General features: G+C 38.0%; 1 protein-coding gene across 8 annotated transcripts in view; it reads right to left on the minus strand.

Moving 5' to 3' along the window:
* The window catches only part of FBXO38 (F-box protein 38), a 65,364-nt gene that overhangs the window by 18,294 nt on the left and 20,374 nt on the right, over positions 1-26,696 (minus strand). For all 8 annotated transcript variants that reach the window (XM_055428723.2, XM_055428721.2, XM_055428726.2 and 5 more), the window contains 6 exons: positions 26,459-26,596; positions 23,433-23,526; positions 22,355-22,485; positions 16,949-17,119; positions 15,165-15,307; positions 14,064-14,274 (listed from right to left, as the gene is read on the minus strand). In XM_055428723.2, the coding sequence (XP_055284698.2) occupies positions 14,064-14,274; positions 15,165-15,307; positions 16,949-17,119; positions 22,355-22,485; positions 23,433-23,526; positions 26,459-26,596 (888 nt within the window). The remainder of the gene's footprint in view (positions 1-14,063; positions 14,275-15,164; positions 15,308-16,948; positions 17,120-22,354; positions 22,486-23,432; positions 23,527-26,458; positions 26,597-26,696) is intronic.

Genomic DNA, 26,696 nt, shown 5'->3' on the forward strand with positions numbered 1-26,696 from the left:
GTGACAGCCAGCTACTGCAAGATCTCATGATCATCTTGTAAGCAGTTAGTCTTGTGTCTGCCAGCTGAACCAGGATGCATTGAGCAGGCAAGCTCAAATTGTTTCTTTTCCTGTTCTCTAGAGAATATGGTCATATTTTCAGCTGATGTGTAGCAAGGATTATTAAACATAGGAAGTACATTTTTAACATTTTAGCATCATTCAAATGTTTAATCTGCATATAAGTCTTCTAAGGCTATTAGTGCCTATCAGTGAATGGGAATGTTTATATTTTTCCAGATGATTAAGCACATTGAATAATTTCAGACTGATAAGCTTCAAGATTTTAAAAGATTAAATTCAAATCCCTCAAGTCTGTATTCAAAGTACTCACCCCAGTACCCTCTTACTCCCGACCCCTAAGCTAGGGTGCCTGCTCTCAGTCTGAATCAGGACACTACCAGCAGTGTCCTTCACGTTTATAGTGTGGCCAGGACCCAGATGACGGCAGCTGTGTCTACCCTGTGCACCACTCAACACCTGTGGGTGTACAACACTGCTGCTATCAAATCAACCAACCATCTGAATGAAAGGAAGAAACCAACACAGAAGAAAACAAGATACGGTTCCTGAAAGAACTACAGAATCTATTTAAGGAGACAAGAAAAATTCATACAGTCAACAAACAAACAAGGTAAAATAGGTGTGTGCCAGAAACATACTATTCAGATAAATGCTACTGGAATATACAGCAGAGAGGTCTGAGATTTCAGAGGGACACTGGGGTTTGCTTTGGTTTTGAAAATACACAACAGCACATTCCCCCTCATGTTTAGCCTCCCATCCCAAACTCTTGCCCAACTCTAGCCCTCAATATCTACACTTCATTAAGGGCCAAAAAAAAGGACTGACCTTGTCAAGAAATATCACATGATAAACATCAATCAATTTGCTTCTTTCATTCAATTCTCAAGAGTGATTATGAATAGCAGCTAGTAATTAATATGTACATATACTATGTCTGGCTCTGTGTTCAATGCCCTCAAATACATTAGTTATTTCTTATAACAATCTTATGAGGGTATTATTACTAGTCTAATTTTTGCAGTTGAGGAAACTAAGGCTTAGAAGGGTTAGCAGTTTAAGCGGATTTGCAATGAGGTCCATTTCCAAAGCCTGCTACAAAACATGGACGATGAGTAGGTGGAAAATTTATAGTCCCTGCTCTCAGAGAATGCACACCTTCTAGCAGAAATGTCAAGACATAAAATAAGGTCAAGGCAAGGCAACCTACTCCAGTATTCTTGCCTAGAGAATCCCATGGACTGAGGAGGCTGGTGGGCTGCAGTCCATGGAGTTGCAAAGAGTTGGACATGACAAAGAGGCTAAGCACAGCACAATACATACTCTTAAGTGCTAGAACAGGCCAAGTAAAGGGAACATGGACAAAAACGCAGTTGTTAAGTCTCCTGTTGGACAGGGGGGAAGGTTTCACTGAGATGGAGTGATATTTCATATATACCAGGAAGCACATAACATTTTCCAGAAGAGTAAGTAGGTCAATGATAAAAAGAACAAGAGTTTGAGTTGCAGTAAGGGTATGAAAGAGGAAAGGAGGTTAAAAGGTAGCCTGGGTCTCAGACTGTGAAAAGCTTAAAAATGCCTCTTACAGGCAGAAGAAACCACTAGTACAGAACTACATTCTTTTATCTATGTTTTAAGATTTTCAAAGCTGTTCAGCATTAGGTTGCACCCCAAAGTTATTTTAAACTTCTTTAATTGCATTCATTCACTGAATATTTATTTAGAGCTTACTACAATGTGTTACTGTTCCTAGGTGCTAAGAGACAGTGGTTACAGTCGATATCTCTAATCTCATGGAGTTAAGTTGGGGAAGAAAAAAATTGTTAGTAAAATTATTTTTTAGTCAACAATAAAAACATCAGAAAATAATATCTTACGTAATAAAATTAAAAGAGGGTGATATAAAAGAGAATGAATTAGTGGCACTTAAAGTGGTAAGGTGATCAAAAGGTTCAAAAAGTCATGGAAATGTAACACACAGCATCAGACTATATTTATTAATACTCTATTACATATTTGAAAATTACTGACAGATGATCTTAAAATTTCTCATCATAGTAAAAAACTGTGTAACTATGTATGGTGATAGATGTTTACTAAACTTATCGTGATCATTTTGCAATATGTACAAATAATGTCAATTATACCTCAAGTGAAAAAAAAGAAGATTAAGGTGGTAAGGAAAGACAGGTCTGAAATTAATATTTAAGCTAAGACCTACATATCAAGAAGAAGCCAGCCATGCAAAGATGGAGGGGAGGACATTCTATGAAGAGGCAGCAGTTAGTGCAACAGTTGGTGCCAGGTTGGCATATTCAAGCACGGTGTGTGAGGTGGGGAGTAGTACAAGGTGAGAACAAGCCAGATTATGTAGCACTTTATGGCCCAAATCAAGAAACTAGATTTATTCTAAGGCAGAGGGGAGCTGTTGGAAAGTTTTACAAAAGGGAGTAACATTGTCTGGTAAACCAACCAATATAATATTGTAAAATAATTTGCCTCCAATAAAAAATAAATTAATTACCAAATAAAAAAAAAATTGCCCTGCCTACTCTAAGAATTAATTTTACTGTAAAAACTTTTAAAACATTTAGGTAAAAAAAGGTCTGGTACAATGAGGAAGAAGAATGTAGATAGACTGGGGAGATGTTTTAGAGACTGTCAACAGAACTTACGGAAGATTCCCTGTTGGAGAGAGCAGGTAGCTGGTGGCATAAAGCAAAGAAAGGATAATGTCTCGGGAGACAGGCAAGATGGCGGAGGAATAGGATGGGGAGATGGCTTTCTCCCAACAAAATCATCAAAAGATCATTTGAATGCTGAGCAACTTCCATAAAACAATTTCTGAATGCTGGTGGACGATACCAGGCACCTAGAAAGGTTGCCCATTCTCTTCGAAAGGAGATAGGACAAAATATAAAAGACAAAAAGAGAGTCAAAAGATTTAGGGATGGAGATCTGTCCTGGGGAGCGAGTCTTCGTGAAGGAGAAGTTTCCAAACAGCAGGAAACCCTCTCACTGGAGGGTCTGTGGGCAGTTTTGGAATCTCAGAGAGCAACATAACCGGGAGGAAAAAAACAACCCACAGAATATGTGCCTAAACGCAACTCCCAATGGAGAAGTAGCCCAGATGCTTGTGTCCATCACCAGTGAGCAGGGGCTAGACAGGGAGACTTGGGCAGCATGCTTAGGGTAAGGACCTGGCCTGAATGCCCTGAGGACAGTCTGAGGGAGCTAATGTGAGATAGCAACCCAAACTGGGATAGCCAGAGAGAGGAAAAAAAAAAAAAGAGAACTTCCCCACGAAAGTCTCTAACCTGGTCCTCTGACAGAACAAAGGACTGAGCGAACACCAAAGGAGAGCTAGCTTGCTGTATACAGGCCCCCGCCCCCCTGTCAGAGGCAGAGAGGCAGGTATGTAACAGCCATCCTCCACCAAACTGTGAGCAGGCTCCCCATTGCTAACCAGGTATTCCTAGGATCCTGGAGGACTGACATCTGCCAGGAGGGTCGCAGCCTGAGATCAACTCCCCAGAGGAGATACAAAGCACACCTGAGACAGTGCTCCTGTGGCACACCAGGGAAAGTGAGTGGTGGGGACTGGGGAGGTGATTAGGATGCACGGTCCCCCTGGGACAGTGCATTCGCCAAGCACCTGGTCACCTAAGTTGTCGGGACCTGGGAAGGCCACAAAACGCATGCCCAAGTGAGCCTGTGCCCTTGTGGAGTACCCGAAAACCTGAACCTGAGCAGCTTAGACTTGGAAAGTGCATAAAATGCAGGGCCAGCTTGGACAGTATTCCTGCAGAGCAACCTGGAGTCTGAGCAGTGTAGACCCGGAAAGCACAGGCCACAGTGAGCTGGGCAAACCCAGTGTGGTCCATACACTGTGAGCAATCCCCACACATGCCAGTGATACTTGTTTGCAGTGTTCCTCCCTCTCCACAACTGAACAAGGGAGCCTAAGTGAGTGAACACATTTGCCCCCTTGTGTCAGGGCAGAAATTAAGACACTGACGAGACTTACAGGCAGCCAAAATGAAGATGTGGAAGTGACTCTGGAAGTGACAGGTGCAACAGATTAAAGCCCTGTAGTAAACATCGACAAAGCATTGAAAGGGGCCTATAGAGACCCTGAGAAGAAGTACAAGGTGGAAAAAGGAACTATCTGAAACTGAACTGACTCCACACTGCCCACAACAGCTCCAGAGAAATTCCCAGAAGTATTTTTATTATTATCATTAAGAAAAAATTTTTAAGTTCTTTACTATTCCTTTAATTTTCAAACCTACTATTACCTTGCAAAAAAAAAAGACCTTATTTTTAAAGCAAATCTCATATATTTTTAATAATCTTTGTGACTCATTTTTTGTTTTTTTTAAATACTGTATTTTTGAGAGTTTAACCTCTACTCTAGATTCTTAATCTTTGCTTCCTGTTATTTGTTATAAATTTTGTACCTTTAAGAATCTAATCTTCAGTATCCATTTCCACTTGGGGGTGTGATTACTGGCTTGATGGCTCTCTCCGCTTTTGACTCTCCCTTTTCTCCTCTAGGTCATTTCTATCTCCTCCCTCCCCCTTCTCTTCTCTTCTCAACTCTGTGAATCTCTCTGGGTGTTCTGGGCTGTGGAGAACACTTAGGGAACTGATTACTGGCTAGATCTGTCTCTTACCTTTTGACTCCTTGTCTTCTCCTGGTCACCTCTACCTCCTTCCTCCCTCTTCTCTTCTTCATGTAACTCTGAACCTCTCTGGGTGTCCCTCACTGTGGAAAATTATTTCACCATTAACCTAGATGTTTTATCGTCTATGCTGTATGGATGGAGAAGTCTTGAGGCTACTGTAAGAACAAGACTGAAAGCCTGAGGTAGGAGGCTTAAATCCAAAACTTGAGAACACCAGAGAACTCCTGACTCCAGGGAACATTAATAGACAAAAGCTCATCCAAAAGCCTCCATACCTACACTAAAAACCAAGCTTTATCCAAGAGCCAACAGGTTTCAGAGCAAGACATACCATACTAATTCTCTAGCAACACAGGAACATAGCCCTGAGCATTAAAATACAGGCTGCCCAAAGCCTTGCCAAATCCATAGACACTTCAAAACTCACTACTGGACACTTCACTTCACTCTAGAGAAAAGAGATCCAGCTCTACCCACCAGAACACAGACACAAGCTCCCCTAACCAGGAAAGCTTGACAAGCCACTAGTCCAATCCCACCCACAGGGAGCAAGCTCCACAATAAAAAATAATCATAAACTTCCAGCCTACAGAAAGGCCACCCCAAACACAGCAAACTAAACAAAGTGAAAAGGCAGAGAAATATTCAACAGGTAAAGAAACATGATAAATGCCCACCAAACCAAACAAAAGAGGAGGAAACAGGGAGTCTACCTGAAAAAGAATTCAGAATAATGACAGTAAAGATGATCCAAAATCTTGAAACAAAATGGAGTTACAGATAAGTAGACTAGAGACAAGGATTGAGAAGATTCAAGAAATGTTTAACAAAGACCTTGAAGAAATAAAAAAGTCAATCATTAATGAATAATACAATAACTGAGATCAAAAGCACTCTGGAGGGAACCAACAGTAGAATAACAGGTAGAAGATAGGATAAGTGAGGTGGAAGATAGAATGGTGAAAATAAATGAAGCAGAGAGGAAAAAAGAATTAAAAAGAAATGAGGACAGCCTCAGAGATCTCTGGGACAATGTTAAACACCCTAACATTCAAATCAGATGTCCGAGAAGACAAAAAGAAAGGGCATGTGAAAAAACTTGAGGAGATAATAGTTGAAAACTTCCCTAAAATGGGGAAGGAAATAACCACACAAGCCCAAGAAACCCAGAGTCCCAAACAGGATAAACCTAAGGTGAAACACTCCAAGACAAATATTAATCAAATTAACGAAGATCAAACACAAAGAGCAAATATTAAAAGCAGCAAGGGAAAAGCAACAAATAACACACAAGGGGATTCCCATAAGGATAACAGCTGATCTTTCAGTAGAAACTCTTCAGGCCAGAAGGGAATGGCAGGACATACTTAAAGTGATGAAAGAGAAAAATCTACAACCCAGATTACCATACTCAGCAAGGATCTCATTCAAATATGAAGGAGAAATCAAAAGCTTTACAGACAAGCAAAAGCTGAGAGAATTCAACACCACCAAACCAGCTCTTCAACAAATGGTAAAGGATCTTCTCTAGACAGGAAACACAGAAAAGGTTTATTTAAACTCGAACCCAAAACAACAAAGTAAATGGCAATGGGATCATACTTATCAATAATCACTTTAAATGTAAATGGGCTGAATGCCCCCAACCAAAAGACAAAGACTGGCTGAACAGATGCAAAAACAAGACCCCTATATATTCTGTCTACAAGAGACCCACCAAAACAAGTGACACATTCAGACTGAAAGTGAAGGGCTGGAACAAGATATTTCATGCAAATGGAGACCAAAAGAAAGCCGGAGTAGTAATACTCGTATCAGATAAAATAAACTTTGAAATAAAGGCCACAAAAAGAGACAAAGGAGGACACTACATAATGATCAAAGGTTCAATCCAAGAAGAAGATATAACAATTAAAAATATATATGCATCCAACATAGGTGCACTGCAACATGTAAGGCAAATGCTATCAAGTATGAAAGGGGAAATTAACAGTAACATGTTAATAGTGGGAGACTTTAATACTCTACTCACACCTATGGATAGATCAACTAAACAGAAAATTAACAAGGAAACACAAACTTTAAATGATACAGTGGACCAGTTAGACCTAATTGACATCTGTAAAACATTTCACCCCAAACAATGAATTTCACCTTCTTCTCAAGTGCACACAGAACATTCTCCAGGACAGATTACATCCTGGACCAAAAGTCTAGCCTTGGTAAATTCAAAAACACTGAAATCATTTCAAGCATCTTTTGCGATCACAATGAGGTAAGATTAGATGTCAACTACAGGAAAAAAACTATTAAAAATACAAACATATGGAGGCTAAACAACACGCTTCTGAATAACCAACAAATCATAGAAGAAATCAAAAACGAAATCAAAATATGCATAGAAACGAATGAAAATGAAAACAAAACAACCCAAAACCTCTGGGACACTGTAAAAGCAGTGCTAAGGGGAAGGTTCATAGCAATACAAGCCTACCTCAAGAAACAAGAGAAAAATCAAATAAACAACCTAACTTTACACCTAAAGCAACTAGAAAAAGAAGAAATGAAGAACCCCAGGGTGAGTAGAAGGAAAGAAATCTTAAAAATTAGGGCAGAAATAAATGCAAAAGAAACAAAAGAGACTAAAGTAAAAATCAACAAAACAATAAGATGGTTCTTTGAGAAGATAAATAAAATAGACAAACCATTTGCCAAACTCATCAAAAAAAATGGGAGAAGAATCAAATCAACAAAATTAGAAATGAAAATGGAGAAATCACAACAGACAACAAAAATACAAAGGATCATAAGAGATTACTATCAGCAACCACATGACAATAAAAAGGACAACTTGGAAGAAACAGATGAATTCTTAGAAAAGTATAACCTTCCAAAACTGAACCAGGAAGAAATAGAAAATCTTAACAGACCAATCACAAGCATGGAAATCGAAACTGTAATCAAAAATCTTCCAACAAACAAAAGCCCAGGACCAGATGGTTTCACAGGTGAATTGTACCAAAAATTTAGAGAAGAGTTAACACCTATCCTACTCAAACTCTTCCAGAAAATTGTAGAGGAAGGTAAACTGCCAAACTCATTCTATGAGGCCACCATCACCCTAATACCAAAACCAGAAAAAGAAGAAAACTACAGGCCAATATCACTGATGAACATAGATGCAAAAATCCTCAAAAAATTCTAGCAAACAGAATCCAACAACATATTAAAAAGATCATACATTATGACCAAGTGGGCTTTATCCCAGGGATGCAAGGATTCTTCAATTTCACAAATCAATCAATGTGATACACTACATCAACAAATTGAAAGATAAAAACCATATGATTATCTCAATAGATGCAGATAAAAACCCTCCAGAAAGCAGGCACAGAAGGAAAATACCGCAATATAATAAAAGCCATGTATGATAAAACCAGAGCAAACATCCTCAATGGTGAAAAACTGAAAGCATTTCCCCTAAAGTCAGGAACAAGACAAGGGTGCCCACTCTCACCACTACTATTCAACAGAGTTTTGGAAGTTTTAGCGACAGCAATCAGAGAAGAAAAAGAAACAAGAGGAATCCAGATTGGAAAAGAAGTAAAACTCTCACTGTTGGCAGATGACGTGATCCTCTATACAGAAAACCCTAAATATACCACCAGAAAATTACTAGAGCTAATCAATGACTATAGTAAAGTTGTAGGATATAAAATTAATACACAAAAATCCCTTGCATTCCTATACACTAACAGAGAAAACAGAAACAGAAATGAAGGAAACAATTCCATTCACCATTGTGAGGAAAATAATAAAATACTTAGGAATCAATCTACCTAAAAAACAAAAGACCTATATATAGAAAACTATAAAACACTGATGGAAGAAATCAAAGAGACACAAATAGTTGAAGAAATATACCATGTTGATGGATGAGAAGAATCAATGTAGTGAAAATAAGTATAAAGCCAAAGCAATCTATAGATTCAACGCAATCCCTATCAAGCTACCAACAGTATTTTTCACAGAACTAGAAAAAATAATTTCACAATTTGTATGGAAATACAAAAAACTTCAAATAGCCAAAGCAATCTTGAGAAAGAATGCAACTGGAGGAATCAACCTGCTTGACTTCATACTATACTACAAAGCTCCAGTCATCAAGACAGTATGGTACTGGCATAAAGACAGAAATATAGATCAATGGAACAAAATAAAAAGCCCAGAGATAAGTCCATGCACCTATGGACACCTTATCTTTGACAAAGGGGGCAAGAATATACAATGGAGTAAAAACAATCTCTTTAACAAGTGGTGCTGGGAAAACTGGTCAACCACTTGTAAAAGAATGAAACCAGAACACTTTCTAACACCATACACAAAAATAAACTCAAAATGGATTAAAGATCTAAACATAAGACCAGAAACTATAAAATCCTAGAGGAAAACATAGGAAAAACACTCTCTGACATAAATCACAGCAGGATCCTCTATGACCCACCTTTTAAGCAAAAATAAACAAACAGGACCTAATTAAACTTAAAAGCTTTTGCACAATGAAGGAAACTATAAGCAAGGTGAAAAGACAGCCTTCAGAATGGGAGAAAATAACAGTAAACCAAGCAACTGACAAAGAATTAATCTCAAAAATATACAAGCAGCTCATGCAGCTCAATACCAGAAAATTAAACGACCCAATCAAAAAATGGGCCAAAGAACTAAACAGACATTTCTCTAAAGAAGACATACAGATGGCTAACCAACACATGAAAAGATGCTCAACATCACTCATTATCAGAGAAATGCAAATCAAAACCGCAATGAGGTACCATCCCACACCAGTGAGAATGGCTGCCATCAAAAAGTCTACAAACAATAAATGCTGGAGAAGGTGTGGAGAAAAGGGAACCCTCTTACACTGTTGGTGGGAATGCAAACCAGTATAGCCACTATGTAGAACAGTGTAGAGATTCCTTAAAAAACTGGAAACAGAACTGCCATATGACCCAACAATCCCACTGCTGGGCATACACACCGAGGAAACCAGAACTGAAAGAGACACGCGTACCCCAGTGTTCATCGCAACACTGTTAATAGCCAGGACATGGAAGCAAACTAGACGTCCATTGGCAGAGAATGGATAAGAATGCTGTGGTACATTTACACAATGGAATATAACTCAGCTATTAAAAAGAACACATTTGAATCAGTTCTAATGAGGTGAATGAAACTGGAGCCTTATATTAAACAGAATGAAGTCAGAAAGAAAAACACCAATACAGTGTACTAATGTATATATATGGAATTTAGAAAGATGGTAACAATGACCCTATATGTGAGACAGCAAAAGGGACACAGATGTAAAGAACAGACTTTTGAAGTCTGTGGGAGAAGCCGAGGGTGGGATGATTTGAGAGAACAGCAGTGAAACATGTCTATTACCATATGTGAAATAGATCACCAGTCCAGGTTCAGTGCATGAGACAGGGCACTCAATGCCAGTGCACTGGAACAACCCTGAAGGATGGGATGGGGAGGGAGGGAGGGAGATGAGAGGGGGTTCACGATGGGGGACACATGTACACCCATGACTGAGTCATGTCAATGTATGGCAAAAACCACTACAATACTGTAATGTAATTAGCTTCCAATTAAAATAAATAATTAAAAAAAAGAGAAGAAAGGATAATATCTCAATAGATATCTTTGGTAATTAAGATGATGGTACTTTGGGGCTAGTGAAGTTGCAAGTGATTCTTGGTTTTGATTTTTTTGTTTCAAAGTATTTTATCATTGGGAAGTACATCTTTTTCAGAACAATTTTAACTTACAAAAACTATGTAAGCTATCTTTTAATCAAATATCAATGCTTACCAAACATTCTGTTCAGGTGAAATGTTTCAGTTATAAAAAAAAAATCCTGCTACCTAATATAATCATAAACCTTGATGGAGCTGAGCTATTTTTACAGATACATTAACTGGTCTCTTTTATATATAAATTTGAGAACCGCAGTCCAAAATAAATGCTGCAGAACAGTTTCACTTAGTGGTTAATTTGCAGGGGTGGTGGTGAGGGAATGGAGTGGTACCCCACTTTTGAAAGCAGTAAGTACATGGGATTTATTTTAAATCCAGACAGAAAAACAGTTAATCATGTATAAATAAAACTATGCTTTACAGTTATAATTACTTCAAAAGTAATCATATCTAAATAACTTGGCAAAAAGGTTAAGCAATTACAGAAGCATGATTTTGACAGATGGTAATACTGTTAGACAATGAGAATTGTTAAAAAATATGGATATCTCCTGTTTTACAGTGGTGCAAAATGAAGGGAATGAACTGAGATTTTCAGTTAATGTAAGTAGTTCACAATAAAGCATTCTAAATCTCAACAGTTTTGAAGTGCAAATCTAAGATAATATCCGTAACCAAATTATTGAATCTTGGTAAATTAAACAGTACTCTGTATGACAATGAAAACATATTTTTGTTGGAGTCATCTATTTACTTTCATGATAATGTTCACTAAAAAAACACCATATTTTATTTCAGTGGTTTATTAGCAAAGACACTTAACTTATATGAATTAAATGGTCTTTAAAATTTTACAATGCCCTTCTTTGACAGCCAATTACTTCATGCGAGCTGATTAAGTTAAATACAACAGGGCAACTGAGTGAGTGAATCTACTTCATTCTAGCACTAATCCAAAAGTTCATTTATGAAAAGTTCTAAAATTCTACAGTAAGTAAAGTCGACATGTGAATATCAATTTCAAACTAATGCTTAAAATATTGTTATGTTGGTACTTAAGGAGTACAAGCATTAGTAATTTCAACTAACATTCATTCCTCATGATTGGTAAAGAATCTGCCTGCAATGCCGGAGACCTGGGTTCGTTTCCTGCATCGGGAAGATCCCCTGGAGAAGAGAATGGCAACCCACTCCAGTATTCTTGCCTGTAGAATCCCATGGGCAGAGGAGCCTGGCGGGCTATAGTCCATGGGGTCGCAAGAGTCTGACACGACTTAAGAGACTAAACCACCACCACCATACCACTCTTTATGGTTTTTTTTTTTTCCCTGTTGTTTCTTTTATTTGAATTCTTTGTACTTCTAGTTTGATCAACAGTCATATGCCCCTTCTCCAGGTCGTTTTTGTTTTTGGCTGTGCCTTGTGGCTTGTGGGTGCCAACCAGGGATGGAACCTGGGCCATGGCAGTGAAAGCGCCGAGTCCTAACCACTAGACCGCCAGGGAATTCCCCACATCCTTATATTTTATTTAAAAGAATTAACCTGGCATGTATGTAAAAATAAATACACATAAATATAGCATGAAGTTGGAAAGACCCATGGAACCTAATGTTTCAAGCCAATATTCACTTCTCTAAAATCCTGCCACCATCTTTGGTGTTCTTAGGTTTCATCTTGTTGAGCTGTTGAGTTCCTCAATCTTGGCATTTCTGTCACTAACTCCTGTACTTCTCAGCATTTGAAGATAACACATTTGACAAATAAAGTACCTCAAGTTATTTGTTTTGTAATTATATCTCGCATCTACTGAACCTTAATTTCAAATGTTAGTAGATTTAAGTTTCATTGTACTCTCTTAAATCAAATACAGTATTCTTGCATATGTTTTGGTTTGTGCATCAATATATGACTTGATATATATATAGGCATCCCCCATTCTATACCGAGAAACCAATGGCCATGTAACTTTCTAGTGGAGTCTATACTCTGCCTAGTACATCAACTCCAAACACAACTGGGTTCGTAGGATTTGGGGAGTGCTGCACTTCAAGTGCTGCACCAGTTTCCTACAGATGGTCGGTGTTCTCTGAAGTCCAGATCCTTGTGATGGCAAGCAAGGACAAGAAGGCAAAGAAACAACAGCTGACTCCACATTCCACTCTTTAACCCCTAGCACTTGCTAGCAGAGGAGGAGAGATTTAGCCAGAAGTTTGAAATGCCTAAAAGTACTCCTGTGGAAATCAGACGTATTAAGTTGGATATAACTGCAATTACTTTAAAAAACAGAAATATCAAAGCTGAAAATAAAGGTTTAGAATTCAATAGTATATAGTTGGCACTGAAGCCATGAGACTGGATAAGCTTATAGAAAGAAAAAGGGAGAGCAAGGACAAGAGTAGAGGACAGGAGGTGGTACAAGTGAAGGAACCTGAGGAGGCATGTCCAGTGAGATAGGAGGAAAAATCCGGAAAATGGTTTCAGAAAGGCCAAGAGAAGCAAATACCTCAGGAAGATAAAAGTGGACAACAGTGACAAATGCAGCTGAGATGAGATGTCAGAGAAGATACAAGTGGAGAAAAGATACTAGCCTTTATAAAAGAGCCACTGGTGACTTTGCCAAGAGCCAAAATGGAGAATTCTCTATAGAGAGAACATATAGGGTAGGGAAGTGAAGACAATGCCTACAAATGATTCTTAGGTAGGACCTGCATATACAGATCTTAAAGGAAATTATACACAGAATACTTTCATTATGAAAGTAATAAATACACCAGGGCACCCTATTTTCGTTAATTACTCGGCCCAAGAGAATAAGTGAAGGGGCAACAATCAAAAAAAGTGGCTAGAAGAGATTCCTTTTCCAGTTCTTAAATGTCAGCTGAGAAACTGGAACACCCGTAAGGAAACAATTTCACTCCATTCTCACTCATCAATATGGGCAGATAAAGCCTAATAACACATGGCGTGGCAGAGAGCAGGAGTTCAGTCAGTATCAAAGAACTGGATGGTTACATAAGTGAAATCCTATAGTTCCTTATTAGATCACGTGCTTAATTTTCTGGGTGGTTTTGAAGACTTAATGGTAAGAGGTATGTGAAGGATTTCCAACACAGTGTCTAGCACATGTCTGGTATTCATTTTTCCAGTTCTTGGTACATCCAAAAATGATCTCTACATTCAAGCTCAATGGTGAGAGAGAATATCTGTTGTTTAGCAAGATACTGAAAGATGCTTCTTCACCCAAATCCTGACAGCTAAATATTCATTAAGCCAGGCTCACTGCACTCTAATTCTCATGGCGTCTGAGTCCTTCCCTTTCTGTAAGTACCTCCATTAGATTCCACGGACAAGAGGCATCACAAAGACAACTTTGAAACAAGCAAGCAGACAGGTAAACTCCATCCACCCCATCAGCTGCTTTGTTAGCAAGGTTCCCCAATGTGTAAAGTGACAAACTGAAATGGGGGAGAAGGAAACAGAAGAGTCAGAGAGAAACATGACCCAAAGTAAAAATCATCTCTATCTGGAGCTCACAAAAGATCTGGGTTACCGTCGGCTGCAAACTGCTGCTCTCCTGGCTGCAAGTCTTGCCGGAAGTCATTCTCCTCATCTGAGTCATCTGGGTGATGGTGATTGTTGTCGTGGATGTTGGCATTATTCTGGGCATTATTATCATTGTCATTGTTGGAGTTCTGATTGCTAACAAGGGCCGAGGAAACCCCAATTCCTGTGCCTGCGCTCAGACCAACCCGAGCACAGCCCTGAAGCAAGACGAAACCACATGCTTATTAATTTGGGTTAGAATAAAGCACTACAGTTTTAATATTCCTTCATTTCATCTTTACAGAGAACACTTATATAGCACTTTATGAAATACTTTCACCTATTCATAAAGAACCTCATTTAAAGCCCACAATACCTCAAGCAAGACACAGTTATTAGTCTTGATTTACAGATGATGACATGCACAATGGGAAGGGATCTGCCCAACAGTGCATGACCAGTACGTGATACAGCTGAGACTTGAAACCCAATAATTTGTCCTCAAACGCTGAGCTTTCCCTACTATACAGCTCTGCTGAGCTTTCCCTACTATATGGCACTGCTTCAACAGTGAGGGTATAACCATTAAGAATTGACAAGAGAGAACCTAATTCATTGAAATATTAAGTTTCTATTACAATAAGTTTCTATATGCATTAAGAAGTTTTAAAATAACATTTTGTATAACTGGGCAACTTCAGATTTCCCCAGATATGCAACTGAATAGAAAAAAGTAGCAGCAAAACAAACATCCAAAATAAGTTCCTAATCCTTACTTATATTTTGGGTTACTAATTAGAGATCTAATCTTCCAACTAACTACTCTAAGTAATAACTTTTGCTTTAGCTCAAATTTCCACCTTTGCTCTTACCTTAACTTTATAAACCTAATGGAGACAGCTTTCCACTTACTTTTTTCTTTATCTGGAAACCCCTTAGTACTCACTCAAAAGAACATGTGGCCATCCGTTATTATAACCTTTATGCCTTCCTTCACAGAGGCTGGCAGTAAAAAGTCATATTATATCATTTGTAAAGGCATATCATTAGGGAAAAAAATTACTTAGGTTGCTTTCTTGAGTAAAAAACTCTCTCAAATGTGACTTACTTTGGGCGGTTCACGAAACATTTGGTCCAGTGAAATAAACTCCAGGCTGGGCAACAATTCAATAAACTGGCCGAAGGAGTCCAGCTTCAAAGCATGGCAACGCACTAAGTTGATATCAACCAATCGAGTCCACCTTGAGTGGTCTGTTGAAGAAATGACATGGCCAGAGAAAATATGTAACTAACACTTTCTCTATTACTCATGAATTTTGCCATAGGTCACAAAGACTTTCAAACCCATTTTCTTTGTGTAAATTTTATCTTATTTCATGATCTCTAATGCTTAATGACTCTAAACTATGATGTCTCCTTACCCAATTTCATGAGAACCAGATGGATGGGAAATCGTTAACTTGAAACTAAGTCTGTCTTTGTTTAAGTGTGATTCGCTTAAAACCTACATGCCTATTTAACAACAGAACACTAGTTAAAAGAAATGCTGGTGTGTTCCTTTAATAAAACATTATGCAGCTACTAAAAGAATGAAGAACTGAATAAGCTTGCTAATATGGAGAGCTCTCCAAAATATTCTCAGTGCAAAATACAAGTTACAGGACAATGTATATACATAGTAAGGTCCTTCTGTATACATAAGTCATTTTTAAATGCTATACATGTATAGGCTGCAAATGCACAAAATAACCTGTCCAGAAGAATATACAAGAAACCAGTGATGGTGGTTACCTTTGAGAAGAGGAGGCCTTTCATTTTGTACCTTTCTGTATTGTTTGATACTGTTTATCAAGTGCATGTATTACTTTTAGTTTTTAAGTGTTAACAGGAGTTCTGAGTGATGGGATTATAGGCCATTTTTTATTTTCTTCTTTATACTCTTCTGTATTTAAGAAAACAAAGAAACCAAAAACCCAATAAATGTTATTTTTTAAAAGTGATCTATGCCGGCTACAACCTAAAGTTTGCACTTTCCAATAGCTTCCTGGTGCAGCTGGGCAAGGGGTAGAACTTCTCTTCCCCTGGGTGAGACACGGCCATTCTAATGAGTGATCTCAGCAGAGGCTCAGGAGCCCTGCCATAGGTCTGGAGGTGGGTTTTGTGTGGAGCTGTAGTATCCCTGTGTGGTGGCTCAGATAGCTGTCAGTGTTGGTTTGCAGCTGTCAGTGAGAGGGCCTGGTTTGGTATGAGGATGTCAATATGAAAAGCCTCTAGCTCTGACTTTATTAAAGGTTTGTGAATTTAGGTATTTAAGAAGTGCCTTAAAAAAAATAAATAGCATTATTCTCTTGCGGGGAGGGGGTGGAATAAAACTCTCATAAGGAAAAATACCAAGTGCAAAGTCACACTTCTGTACCCAAGGGATCAGGCAGGGAGATATCATCTGAAGTAGCCTAAAATTTTAAGGTAATAGAAAATTTCACTACATGTTTAGTATGTCACCTAATTGAAGTTTTTAAAATACATACCTACATGTCTGTTCAGATGATACGCCATTTTAAGGTAACACAGAGAAAACAACCATAACATCCCAGGCAACAATTCCTAAGCTTAATTTTACATGCCCGGCTCAAAGAAAAACATGTAACAATAACAATTAGTGTGACTGAATCTATAATCTCGACAAGTGCAAATTTCTAGGCAGAGAATCTCAGTTCAAAGAGGCGTTGAAAGTATCTCCAACTCAGTTATCAAAGGTTCCCAGAGCTTCTATGAACAATCTATATAAAAATCTACATTTTACATGAGGAATGTTAATTAATGCCAAACAGAAAAGAAAGATATGTATTATTTTGACATCAATAAAATATAGCTGCATTTAAGATATAGTACCTGAGATCCAATTGTATGGGTTATGTAGATGGGGGCAATTATAAATTGCCAGATATTTGATACAGGAGAACACTTCATTGACTGCCTTCATCCCTATATCAGTGATAATACCAGGATTTTCCACCACATCAGCCAAACCATACTTCACTAGATCTGCATTAGCCATTCTGCCTAGAAATAGATTTAAAAAACAAAAAAGACTCTTAAGTGTCATGGAATCTTGACAACTTAAGTTGTCAACTCTTTTAACATCCAGTATGATTACTCTCTTTGATTGTCCTGTTTCATCTGTCCATTGTCAGGTTCAGATACAATCTTAGGTTAGGTATTCTGTACAAATGGTAGCCTTTATTTTGCAAAATAAAAATTTATGGTAAAAGTTAAGGACAGCTAGCAGATTATTTTCAATTGTTTTCAATTGAAAAGGAAAAAAGAATGTGAAGCCTTAAAGCAAAACTGATGGATACACTGTACTGGTTTACATTTATGGTGAAGTTTTATTAGCTTTTAAAAAGAAAAATAAAATCTTAAAAATGTAACTCTCTGGGACTTTCCTGGTGGCCCAGTGGTAAAGAATCTACCCTGAAATGCAGGGGATGTGGGTTTGATCCCTGGTTGGGAAAATAAGATCCTACATGCCATGGAGCAACTAAATCCACACACCACAACTGCAGAGTCTGTGTGATACACTGAAAGATCTTGCATGACACAATGAAAAACAATTTAGACCCCATACGGCAAATTAATTAATTAATTAAAATGTAACTCTTTCACTCTATAAGGATAATGTTTTTCGAGTCAGGTGTGGCCATGTGTAGAGAAGAGTGAACTTTGAGAATTTGGATCCATTTTTAGAACTATGGTATTGGTTAGTAGATATTTATACCTTAGAGAGTGGACTTTTAACTCAGACACATCCATTCTCTCTGTCCTTGGGTTTTGGGGTCTACTGTCTTGTCAGAGAGTAGGGGATGGGTTTAGTAAAAAATGATTCACCAGTCTAGATTATGCCACTGGATATCACACTGTGTCTCCTGCTTCCTATTATTATTCCTGCCACCTGCCTGACCGTTACCCTATAGGATGGTCCACTTTACTGTGAGCAATTTGAAGGAAAACTAGACTCTGCCTAGTTAGTTTATAGTTACATTTTCAATGTCCAGTGTAATACTGGGATATAGGAACCCAATAAATGTCTCTCACAATTCCAGCAATCAAAACTGACACAAAGTACAAAGAAAACACTGCCGCTTTGGTGAAGCTGTCCTGCCCATTACTGGGATTTACTCCCAACTCTTTAAATTTCTCTTTCCATATAATTCATGGTCTCGCTTCTGTGGTCCCTGTTTTTTGTATTTACTGGCATTCTTGGACATTTCACCTTAACCAATTCTTCATAATTCTGAGAAATACTCTTTCAGTTCAGTTCAGTCGCTCAGTCGTGTCCGACTCTCTGCGACCCCATGAATCACAGCACACCAGGCCTCCCTGTCCATCACCAACTCCCGAAGTTCACTCAAACTCATGTCATAGTCGGTGATGCCATCCAGCCATCTCACTCTCTGTCGTCCCTTCTCCTCCCGCCCCCAACCTTTCCCAGCATCAGAGTCTTTTCCAGTGAGTCAACTCGTCGCATGAGGTGGCCAAAGTATTGCAGTTTCAGCTTTAGCATCAGTCCTTCCAATGAACACCCAGGATCGATCTCCCTTAGAATGGACTGGTTGGATCTCCTTGCAGTCCAAGGGACTCTCAAGAGTCTTCTCCAACACCACAGTTCAAAAGCATCAATTCTTCGGCGATCAGCTTTCTTCACAGTCCAACTCTCACATCCATACATGACCACGGGAAAAACCATAGCCTTGACTAGACGGACCTTTGTTGGCAAAGTAATGTCTCTGCTTTTTAATATACTATCAAGGTTGGTCATAACTTTCCTTCCAAGGAGTAAGAGTCTTTTAATTTCATGGCTGCAATCAGCATCTGCAGTGATTTATAGTCTCCTGGTAAAAACTTTGTTCTTGCCCTGTGAACTATAATTTGCCTTCTCCCTTATGATCAGGTTCATCTTGAACTGATCCCAAGTGGGTGTTTCCAGCATTACTGCTGCAGCCTAGCATGATAAATCCGTGTCTTACATTCATTCCTTTGAGATCTGCCCCTATTTTTAGGGTCTCCTGATTGTCACACTTCCTCAGAACACTGATTACATCACCTAGGACTTAGACTGTTTCTTTTTCCTTCAGCCCAGAGGTCAGCTAGAAGTAAAAGCTACCATTTACTGAACTTTTTTTTTTTTTTGAGATTTATTTACTTATGGCTGCACTGGGTCTTCCTGCTGTACACGGGCTTTCTCTAGTTGTGGTGAGCTACTCTTGTGGTGCTTTGAGCTACTCTGATTCGGGGCTCCTCTTTACTGTGGTGCATGGGCTTCTCACTGCAATAGCTTCCCATAGAACACAGGCTCTAGGGCACTTGGGCTCCAGCAGTTGTGGCTCAAGGGCTCCAGAGTGCTGGCTCAGTAGTTGTGGCACACAGACTTAGTTGCTCAGAGGTACGTGGGATCTTCCCGGACCAGGGATTGAACCCGCATCCCCTGCATTGGCTCTTTACCACTGAGCCACCAGGGAAGCCATACTGAATGCTTTCTAAGTGTAAGAGATTATAAAAGTCCATGTTTTCTCACTTGTCAAATGGATATAAGACCGTTTTCTACCTTTTTATTGGGTGATTTGAAGCCAAGAAATGATTTGCCACAGGTCCCATGACTAATAAAATTCCATCTCACTCCTTCTTTCCACAGTCCCAACACCAAAGACTATTCTATTCTTCTCCTGAATCTGAATGAGTTTTATACCCCTATCACCTTCCCACAAAGCTCTGAAATCATGAATCCACATAAACAAAGAACCCCTCTCTGAATATTCATCCTTGGATCACTTTTCTTACATTCCTAGAATACAGCATCTACTTTTCAGCACATCCATTTCCCCAACCTGGCACTGCCACTTACACCATAAATGTATGGGAACAAAGATGATATTTCTATATTTTGCCAGAACCTCTGGAACAAAGAACTGATGCAAGTTTTACCAGGAGCCACCCCAACCTCCAAGAAAGATGTTTCAAAATCTAAATGGCTGAGAGGCAAGAGATTAAGTGACAGAGTATAAGCAGTGACCTGTAATCTCTCCATGTTTAGAGAGAGAGGCACCTGGCACCTATTCTCATACAGAGAATCCCAGATTTATCTTTGGATTAACAGAGGAAAGTACATATATATGGGTGAACTGTAGCAAATATGAAGAATGACTTACAAAAAGAGATTATTAAGTATAAAGAAGACTATGAAATAAGCTATGTTACAAAATATAAGATAACGGTAGTCAAAACGTAAAGTGTTTTCAAATGAAAATGTGTGTTGAGGGGAAATAAACACTACTGAGGAATAGTCGGTTATAAAGACAATTCTCAGTGGACTTAAAATATAGTCATCATGAATGTACAAATTCCATCAAGTTTTTAGCTTTTAGGAAGAACAAAAAACAAGACTGCAGAAAAAACACCAATTACCAATAACAATTTTAACTATTACTATTAACTTAAAATTTTAAGTTACTGTATAGTAACATATTTAAAATTATTAGCTTTAGCTTAAAATTATTAGCTTAATAAAATTAAGCTAAAGCTAATAATTTTAAGTTACTATATAGACACTGTAGAAACAGAGAATGTTAGCAACTTCACTGAAAAAGGAAAAACAACAGTCATATTGTTTGATCTGGACTGTCTTAAGAAATCAAGGTTGCTGGGAGAAATAACCTCTCGTATGCACATAATACCACTCTAATGGTAAAAAGGTGAAGAGGAACCAGAGAGCCTCTTAATGAGGGTTAAAGAGAGTGAAAAAGCTGACTAGAAACTCAAACGTTAAAGACACTTAAGATCATGGCATCTAGTCCCATCATTTCATGGCAAATAGAAGGGGAAAAAGTGGAGGCAGTGACAGATTTTATTTTCTTGGGCTCCAAAATCACTGTGGATGGTGACTGCAGCCCTGAAATTAAAATATCCTTGCTCCGTGGAAGAAAAGCAATGACAAACCTAGACAGTGTATTCAAAAGTAGGGATATCACTTTGCCAACAAAGGTCCATATAGTCAAAACTTTGGTTTTTCCAGTAGTCAAGTACAGACATGAGAAGTGGACCATAAAGAAGGCTAAGCATTAAAGAACTGATGCTTTGAAACTGTGGTGCAGAAGAAGACTCTTGAGAGTCCCTTGGACTACAAAGAGGTCAAACCAGTCAATCCTAAAGAAAATCAACTCTGAATATTAATTGAAAGGACTGATGCTAAAGCTCTAATAATTTTGGCCACCTGATGCAAAGAGTCAACTCATTGGAAAAGACCCTGATGCTGGGAAAGACTGAAGGCAAAGAAGAAAAGGGCAGCAGAGGATCAGATAGTTAGACAGCATCAATGACTCAATGAATTTGAGCAAAACTCCAGGACATGAATTTGACCAAACTCCAGGAGACAGTGGAGGACAGAGGAGCCTGGCATGCTGCACTCCATGGGGTTGCAAAGAGTTGGCCATGACTGAGCGACTGAACAACAAAAACAACAAAACCTTCTTATGTTCTTTCACAATGCAAATTAGATCCAAAGAAAAAAACGCCACCTGGTATGACACTGAGAGTTTAAGAAAGACTTATTATAAATTACATGAGTAAGAAACTAATTCTGGCAAAAATAAAAACATGCTGATGGTGTAAATGTTCTTGCATTTCTGACTTCTGTCATGTGGGAAAAAGTTTGAATAGTGAACTGACATGCATTCAAACCCAAAAGATTGAGTTCCCAATTTTAAATACATTCCAGAAAATGCTGAGAACAAGCCTTCCAACAGCAGTTATCATTAAATGAATACTGACCAAAATATGCTAACACTATCAGAAAATCCAGAATCCCCAGCGGGCTTATTATGGAAATAAAGAGCAGGGGTAGGGGCTGGGACCTCATCTGAGAGGACCATCAAAATCAAAAGCTTCAAGAAGTGTGGTAGATCAAATTCAGGAAACAGAAGCAAGGATAACATTCTGTGAAAACAATGAAGCAGAATGGGAAAGAAACTTGGGGAGAAAAGTGGAGATAATATCAAATGTAGGTAGGGATCTTTTTTTGGGTAGACAATCACTTCATTTTCTGTAATATGCTAAAATCAGAGGCAATATAGAAAAAAAAAAAATCACTGGCACTTCAAGTTCAAATTTTTCAAGAAGTGAGAGCACCTGAGATTTTAAGTATTTTTATATCTAAGAAAATAATGGCACATCCAAATTTAGGGTTCACTTTGTCAAGTAAGTTCCCAACAATAATTTTCGGGGAATAGATGAGCTAATTCTTACTCTGCAGCAAAAACTCATCTACATATCCCAGATGTAGGGTTTCAAATTGGGGGAATTCCAACTCTGCCATCTTTAGGGCGGAAAAGACGCCATCTTTGGTTAGGGAAGGCTGGATCCGAACTTCATGTAACCTATGAACAAGAGACACATAAAGGAATAAAATGAAAGCCATCAGAATAAAAGGTTCTTCCTAATGTAAGGCTCTGAAAGAAGTTTATCGTACTGAAGTGTCAAATGCAAAAACACTGCCTCCTCCATGAAAAAATATCAGAGATGTTTCCTTTAAAAGAGCATTTTATAAAAGTGTGGACACATCTCATGTGTACAGTGAAGTCACAGTAAGAATGAATTATAATAATCATATCCTTTTTGGTTCTTTCCTAAACCTGATTAAGTCAAGACAAGAATCTGGTATTTATTTAATACCTTTTAGAGGCTAATATTAAGTTCCGTTTTTAACATAGAGTATAGTCCTATAGTGAATAGAACAATATCTATTCACTTAAATACAGTTTTAGTTATACTCTTCATATTCTATGATGGAAAGGAAGAATTTCCTTTTTAAAATTCAATTTAAATATAATAAAAGTAAAAACAGAGGTAGACTTTTGATATGCAGGAAATAGTAAATGTGGCATCAAGTGATGTGATGATAGGTTAAAAATTTTAACGTGTTAAAGGTCAGGACGCTGAAAAAGCTGATTTAAAACAGTGATTTCTAAATAGCAATTATCACCAACTAAAACAATTCAGAAAACTGTCCAGAAGATGAAACAATGGCTCCTGAGCAAGTATCAGTACTGACTTCTGTTGAAATCTCAGGCACTTCCAGATAACTGACAGCTTTTCTCTGATGAGATCATGCCCATTTTAACACTTGCTGGGACTGGAGTGCAGCTCAGTTGGTCATCAGTTGTACAGAAGACTTCCCCTAAATGATAACCTACTGTTATTTAAACAACTTCTCTGTATTTTAAATCTGAAAAAGGCATGATCAAATGTCATACACATATTCTGCCAATTTTTATAAAACAAACAAAAAAACATAATTCTGACCAAATGTTAAGAGAAAACATACCTACGGGCAGCAGTGATGATGAGGTAACCAAGATCTACTTCAAGTGCATTTTTACAAGCTCCCAAAACAATAGTGTGCAAATTTCGAAAACCACCTAAAGGAAAAAAGGAATAAAAACAATCATCATCCCATTTGACCACAGCACTTTCAGTAAAGCATTCATTTTAGTGCTTGCATATAATATTGTGGTTTTCTCATTTCTCTATGATCAGTGAAATTTACCATATGTTCATGTTTACTGGCCATTCAGATATCCTCTTTCATAAGATCTTTTCTACTCAAAATGTTTTCCTATTCTTTCTGACTTTTTCTCACTAGTATTAGTTCTTTTTGTATTCTAAATACATAAATTAGAATTGATGTATTTTAAATTCTTTCAGTTCAGTTGCTCAGTCATGTGCAACTCTTTGTGACCCCCTGGACTGTAGCACGCCAGGTATCCCTGTCCATCACCAATTCTCAGAGTTTATTCAAACTCATGTCCATTCAGTCAGGGATGCCATCCAACCATCTCATCCTCTGTTGTCCCCTTCTCCTCCTGCCCTCAATCTTTCCCAGCATCAGGGTCTTTCCAAATGAGTCAGTTCTTCACATGAGGTGGCCAAAGTATTGGAGTTTCAGCTTCAACATCAGTCCTTCCAATGAACACTCAGGACTGATCTCTTTTAGGATGGACTGGTTGGATCTCCTTGCAGTCCAAGGGACTCTCAAGAGTCTTCTCCAACACCACAGTTCAAAAGCATCAATTCTTCGGCCATCAGCTTTCTTCACAGTCCAACTCTCACATCCATACATGACTACTGGAAAAGACCATAGCCTTGACTAGACGGACCTTTGTTGGCAAAGTAATGTCTCTGCTTTTTAATATGTTGTCTAGGTTGGTCATAACTTTTCTTTAAAGCGTCTTTTAATTTCATGGCTGCAGTCACCATCTGCAGTGATTCTGGAGCCAAAAAAATAAAGTCAACCACTGTTTCCCCATCTATTTGCCACGAAGTGATGCGGCCAGATGCCATGATCTTAGTTTTCTGAATGCTGAGCTTTAAACCAACTTCTTCACTCTCCTCTTTCACTTTCATCAAGAGGCTCTTTAGTTCCTCTTCACTTTCTGCCATAAGGGTGGTGTCATCTGCAGATCTGAGGTTATGGATATTTCTCCCGGCAACCTTGATTACAGCTTGTGCTTCATCCAGGCCAGTTTTTCTCATGATGTACTCTGCATAGAAGTTAAATAAGCAGGGTGACAATATACAGCCTTGATGCACTCCTTTTCCTATTTGGAACCAGTCTGTTCCATGTCCAGTTCTAACTGTTGCTTCCTGACCTGCATACAGATTTCTCAAGAGGCAGGTCAGGTAGTCCGGTATTTCCATCTCTTTCAGAAACTGTGATCCACACAGTCAAAAGCTTTGGCATAGTCAATAAGGCAGAAACAGATGTTTTTCTGGAACTCTCTTGCTTTTTTGATGATCAAGTGGATGTTGGCAATTTGATCTCTGGTTCCTCTGCCTTTTCTAAAATCAGCTTGAACATCTGGAAGTTCACGGATCACGGACTGTTGAAGCCTAGCTTAGAGAATTTTGAGCATTACTTTGTATTCTAAATATTTGTCTGATAGCTATACTGCAAATAGTTTCTCCCACTCTGTAGCTTGACATTTTTACTCGAGCTCTCACTTATGCCTTTTGATGAACAACAACAAAACATCTTTAATTTAGCACAGTTTACCCATTTTTTTCTTTATGGTAAATGCATTTTAACATACAAATCTCTGCCCAACAATGTTAAAAAAGACATTCTGCAAACTTTTCTTTTAAAAAGTTTATTTTTTATATTTGGAGCTATGATTTTTCTGGAATTAACTACTGTGTGAGATATTCTGGCTCCTTAAGTAAAATTAGAGTTGTTCTTAAACACTTATCAGGGAAGAAAAGTCTCTGTTGCTCTTTTAGGCCATTTATGCAAAATCTTGGCTTTTGGCACCTCTCTAGGTCTTCTAATGAACGATTTCAAAGTTGTTTTCTTTTCCTTTCTGACTTTAATCTTGTTAGCTATAGACATGGAGTAAAAATCACGCTGTTGATTTTGAGGGAGTCTCCATTCCCTTCACACAATGTAATGAACTACACTTGCACCAGACTTGATTAACTGAAAAAATGTTAAAAATGCACTGCTTACTCATTTTGACAGTATTAATGATAACATCTATTTGTTACCAATGGTACTCGATGATTTTCCATTTATATTTTGGACATTCATAGTTATATTTTCTGTTCCCAGCTATTAATTACCTATATAGCTAAACTTCTTGGTCTTTTTGTTGCATTGAGGAGATAGTTAACGTGGAGCACATTCTACTACACATGATCATTTAAAATATAATTATCGGTTCTAGGCAGTAAAATCTTTTTTTCTTTTAAAAGCCATCATCTGATGGGTATGGGTGCATCTAGTATCCAATTGATAAACTTTAAAACATTCTATATACTATAAAGTATCAGACAAATGTTAGGTTAACATTTCTAATGCCTGAGTTCTTTTGTAGACCTAATTTGTCTAAGCCAAAAAATATCTCTTTTTAGCAAAGGCCACTAGGATATTTCTGTTAACATTTCTCAGAAATATTTCAAGTATATCATGAATTATTAAATAACTGATAAGTATTAACAAGCCAGAAACATGACTTATTTTGAGAAGGTTTGAAAGTAAAAGTGAAGTCGCTCAGTCTTGTCTGACCCTTAGCGACACCATGGACTGCAGCCTACCAGGCTCCTCCATCCATGGGATTTTCCAGGCAATAGTACTGGAGTGGCTTGCCATTGCCTTGAGAAGGTTTAACACTGCATAAAAAGGAAATGAATACTAGCCACACTCATAGTTACTTATTCTTCATCAAATACACCAGATAGAAAGTAAAATTACTAACAAGCATTTCTTTTATAGATTCTGTAGAAAAGCTAAATAAAAGCTTAATAAATTTTTTAACTCATTTTTAAAATATTTAGTAACTAAATGAAAATGAATACCTGATCTCCAACTGTCTTCAACTACATGCTGAATAAGACCTCCAAGGAAAGGAACTCGAACCATTTCTATATGTTCCAAGTTGCGGGCAGAGGCTAGGCCTGTTACTAAAGGGACATATTTCAAGGAGTTTGTGGGCCCTGAAGAAAAACAATTTCAATGGAACAATGTAAATTGCCAAGATGATTTTTCAAATCAGCAACAGAAATGAATAACTCATAAATTCTATGTCTGAAAATG

Source organism: Moschus berezovskii, chromosome 8, assembly GCF_049115385.1.
Source record: "Moschus berezovskii isolate FMDL1 chromosome 8, NW_MosBer_1.0, whole genome shotgun sequence".
NCBI classification, from domain to species: Eukaryota; Metazoa; Chordata; class Mammalia; order Artiodactyla; family Moschidae; genus Moschus; species Moschus berezovskii.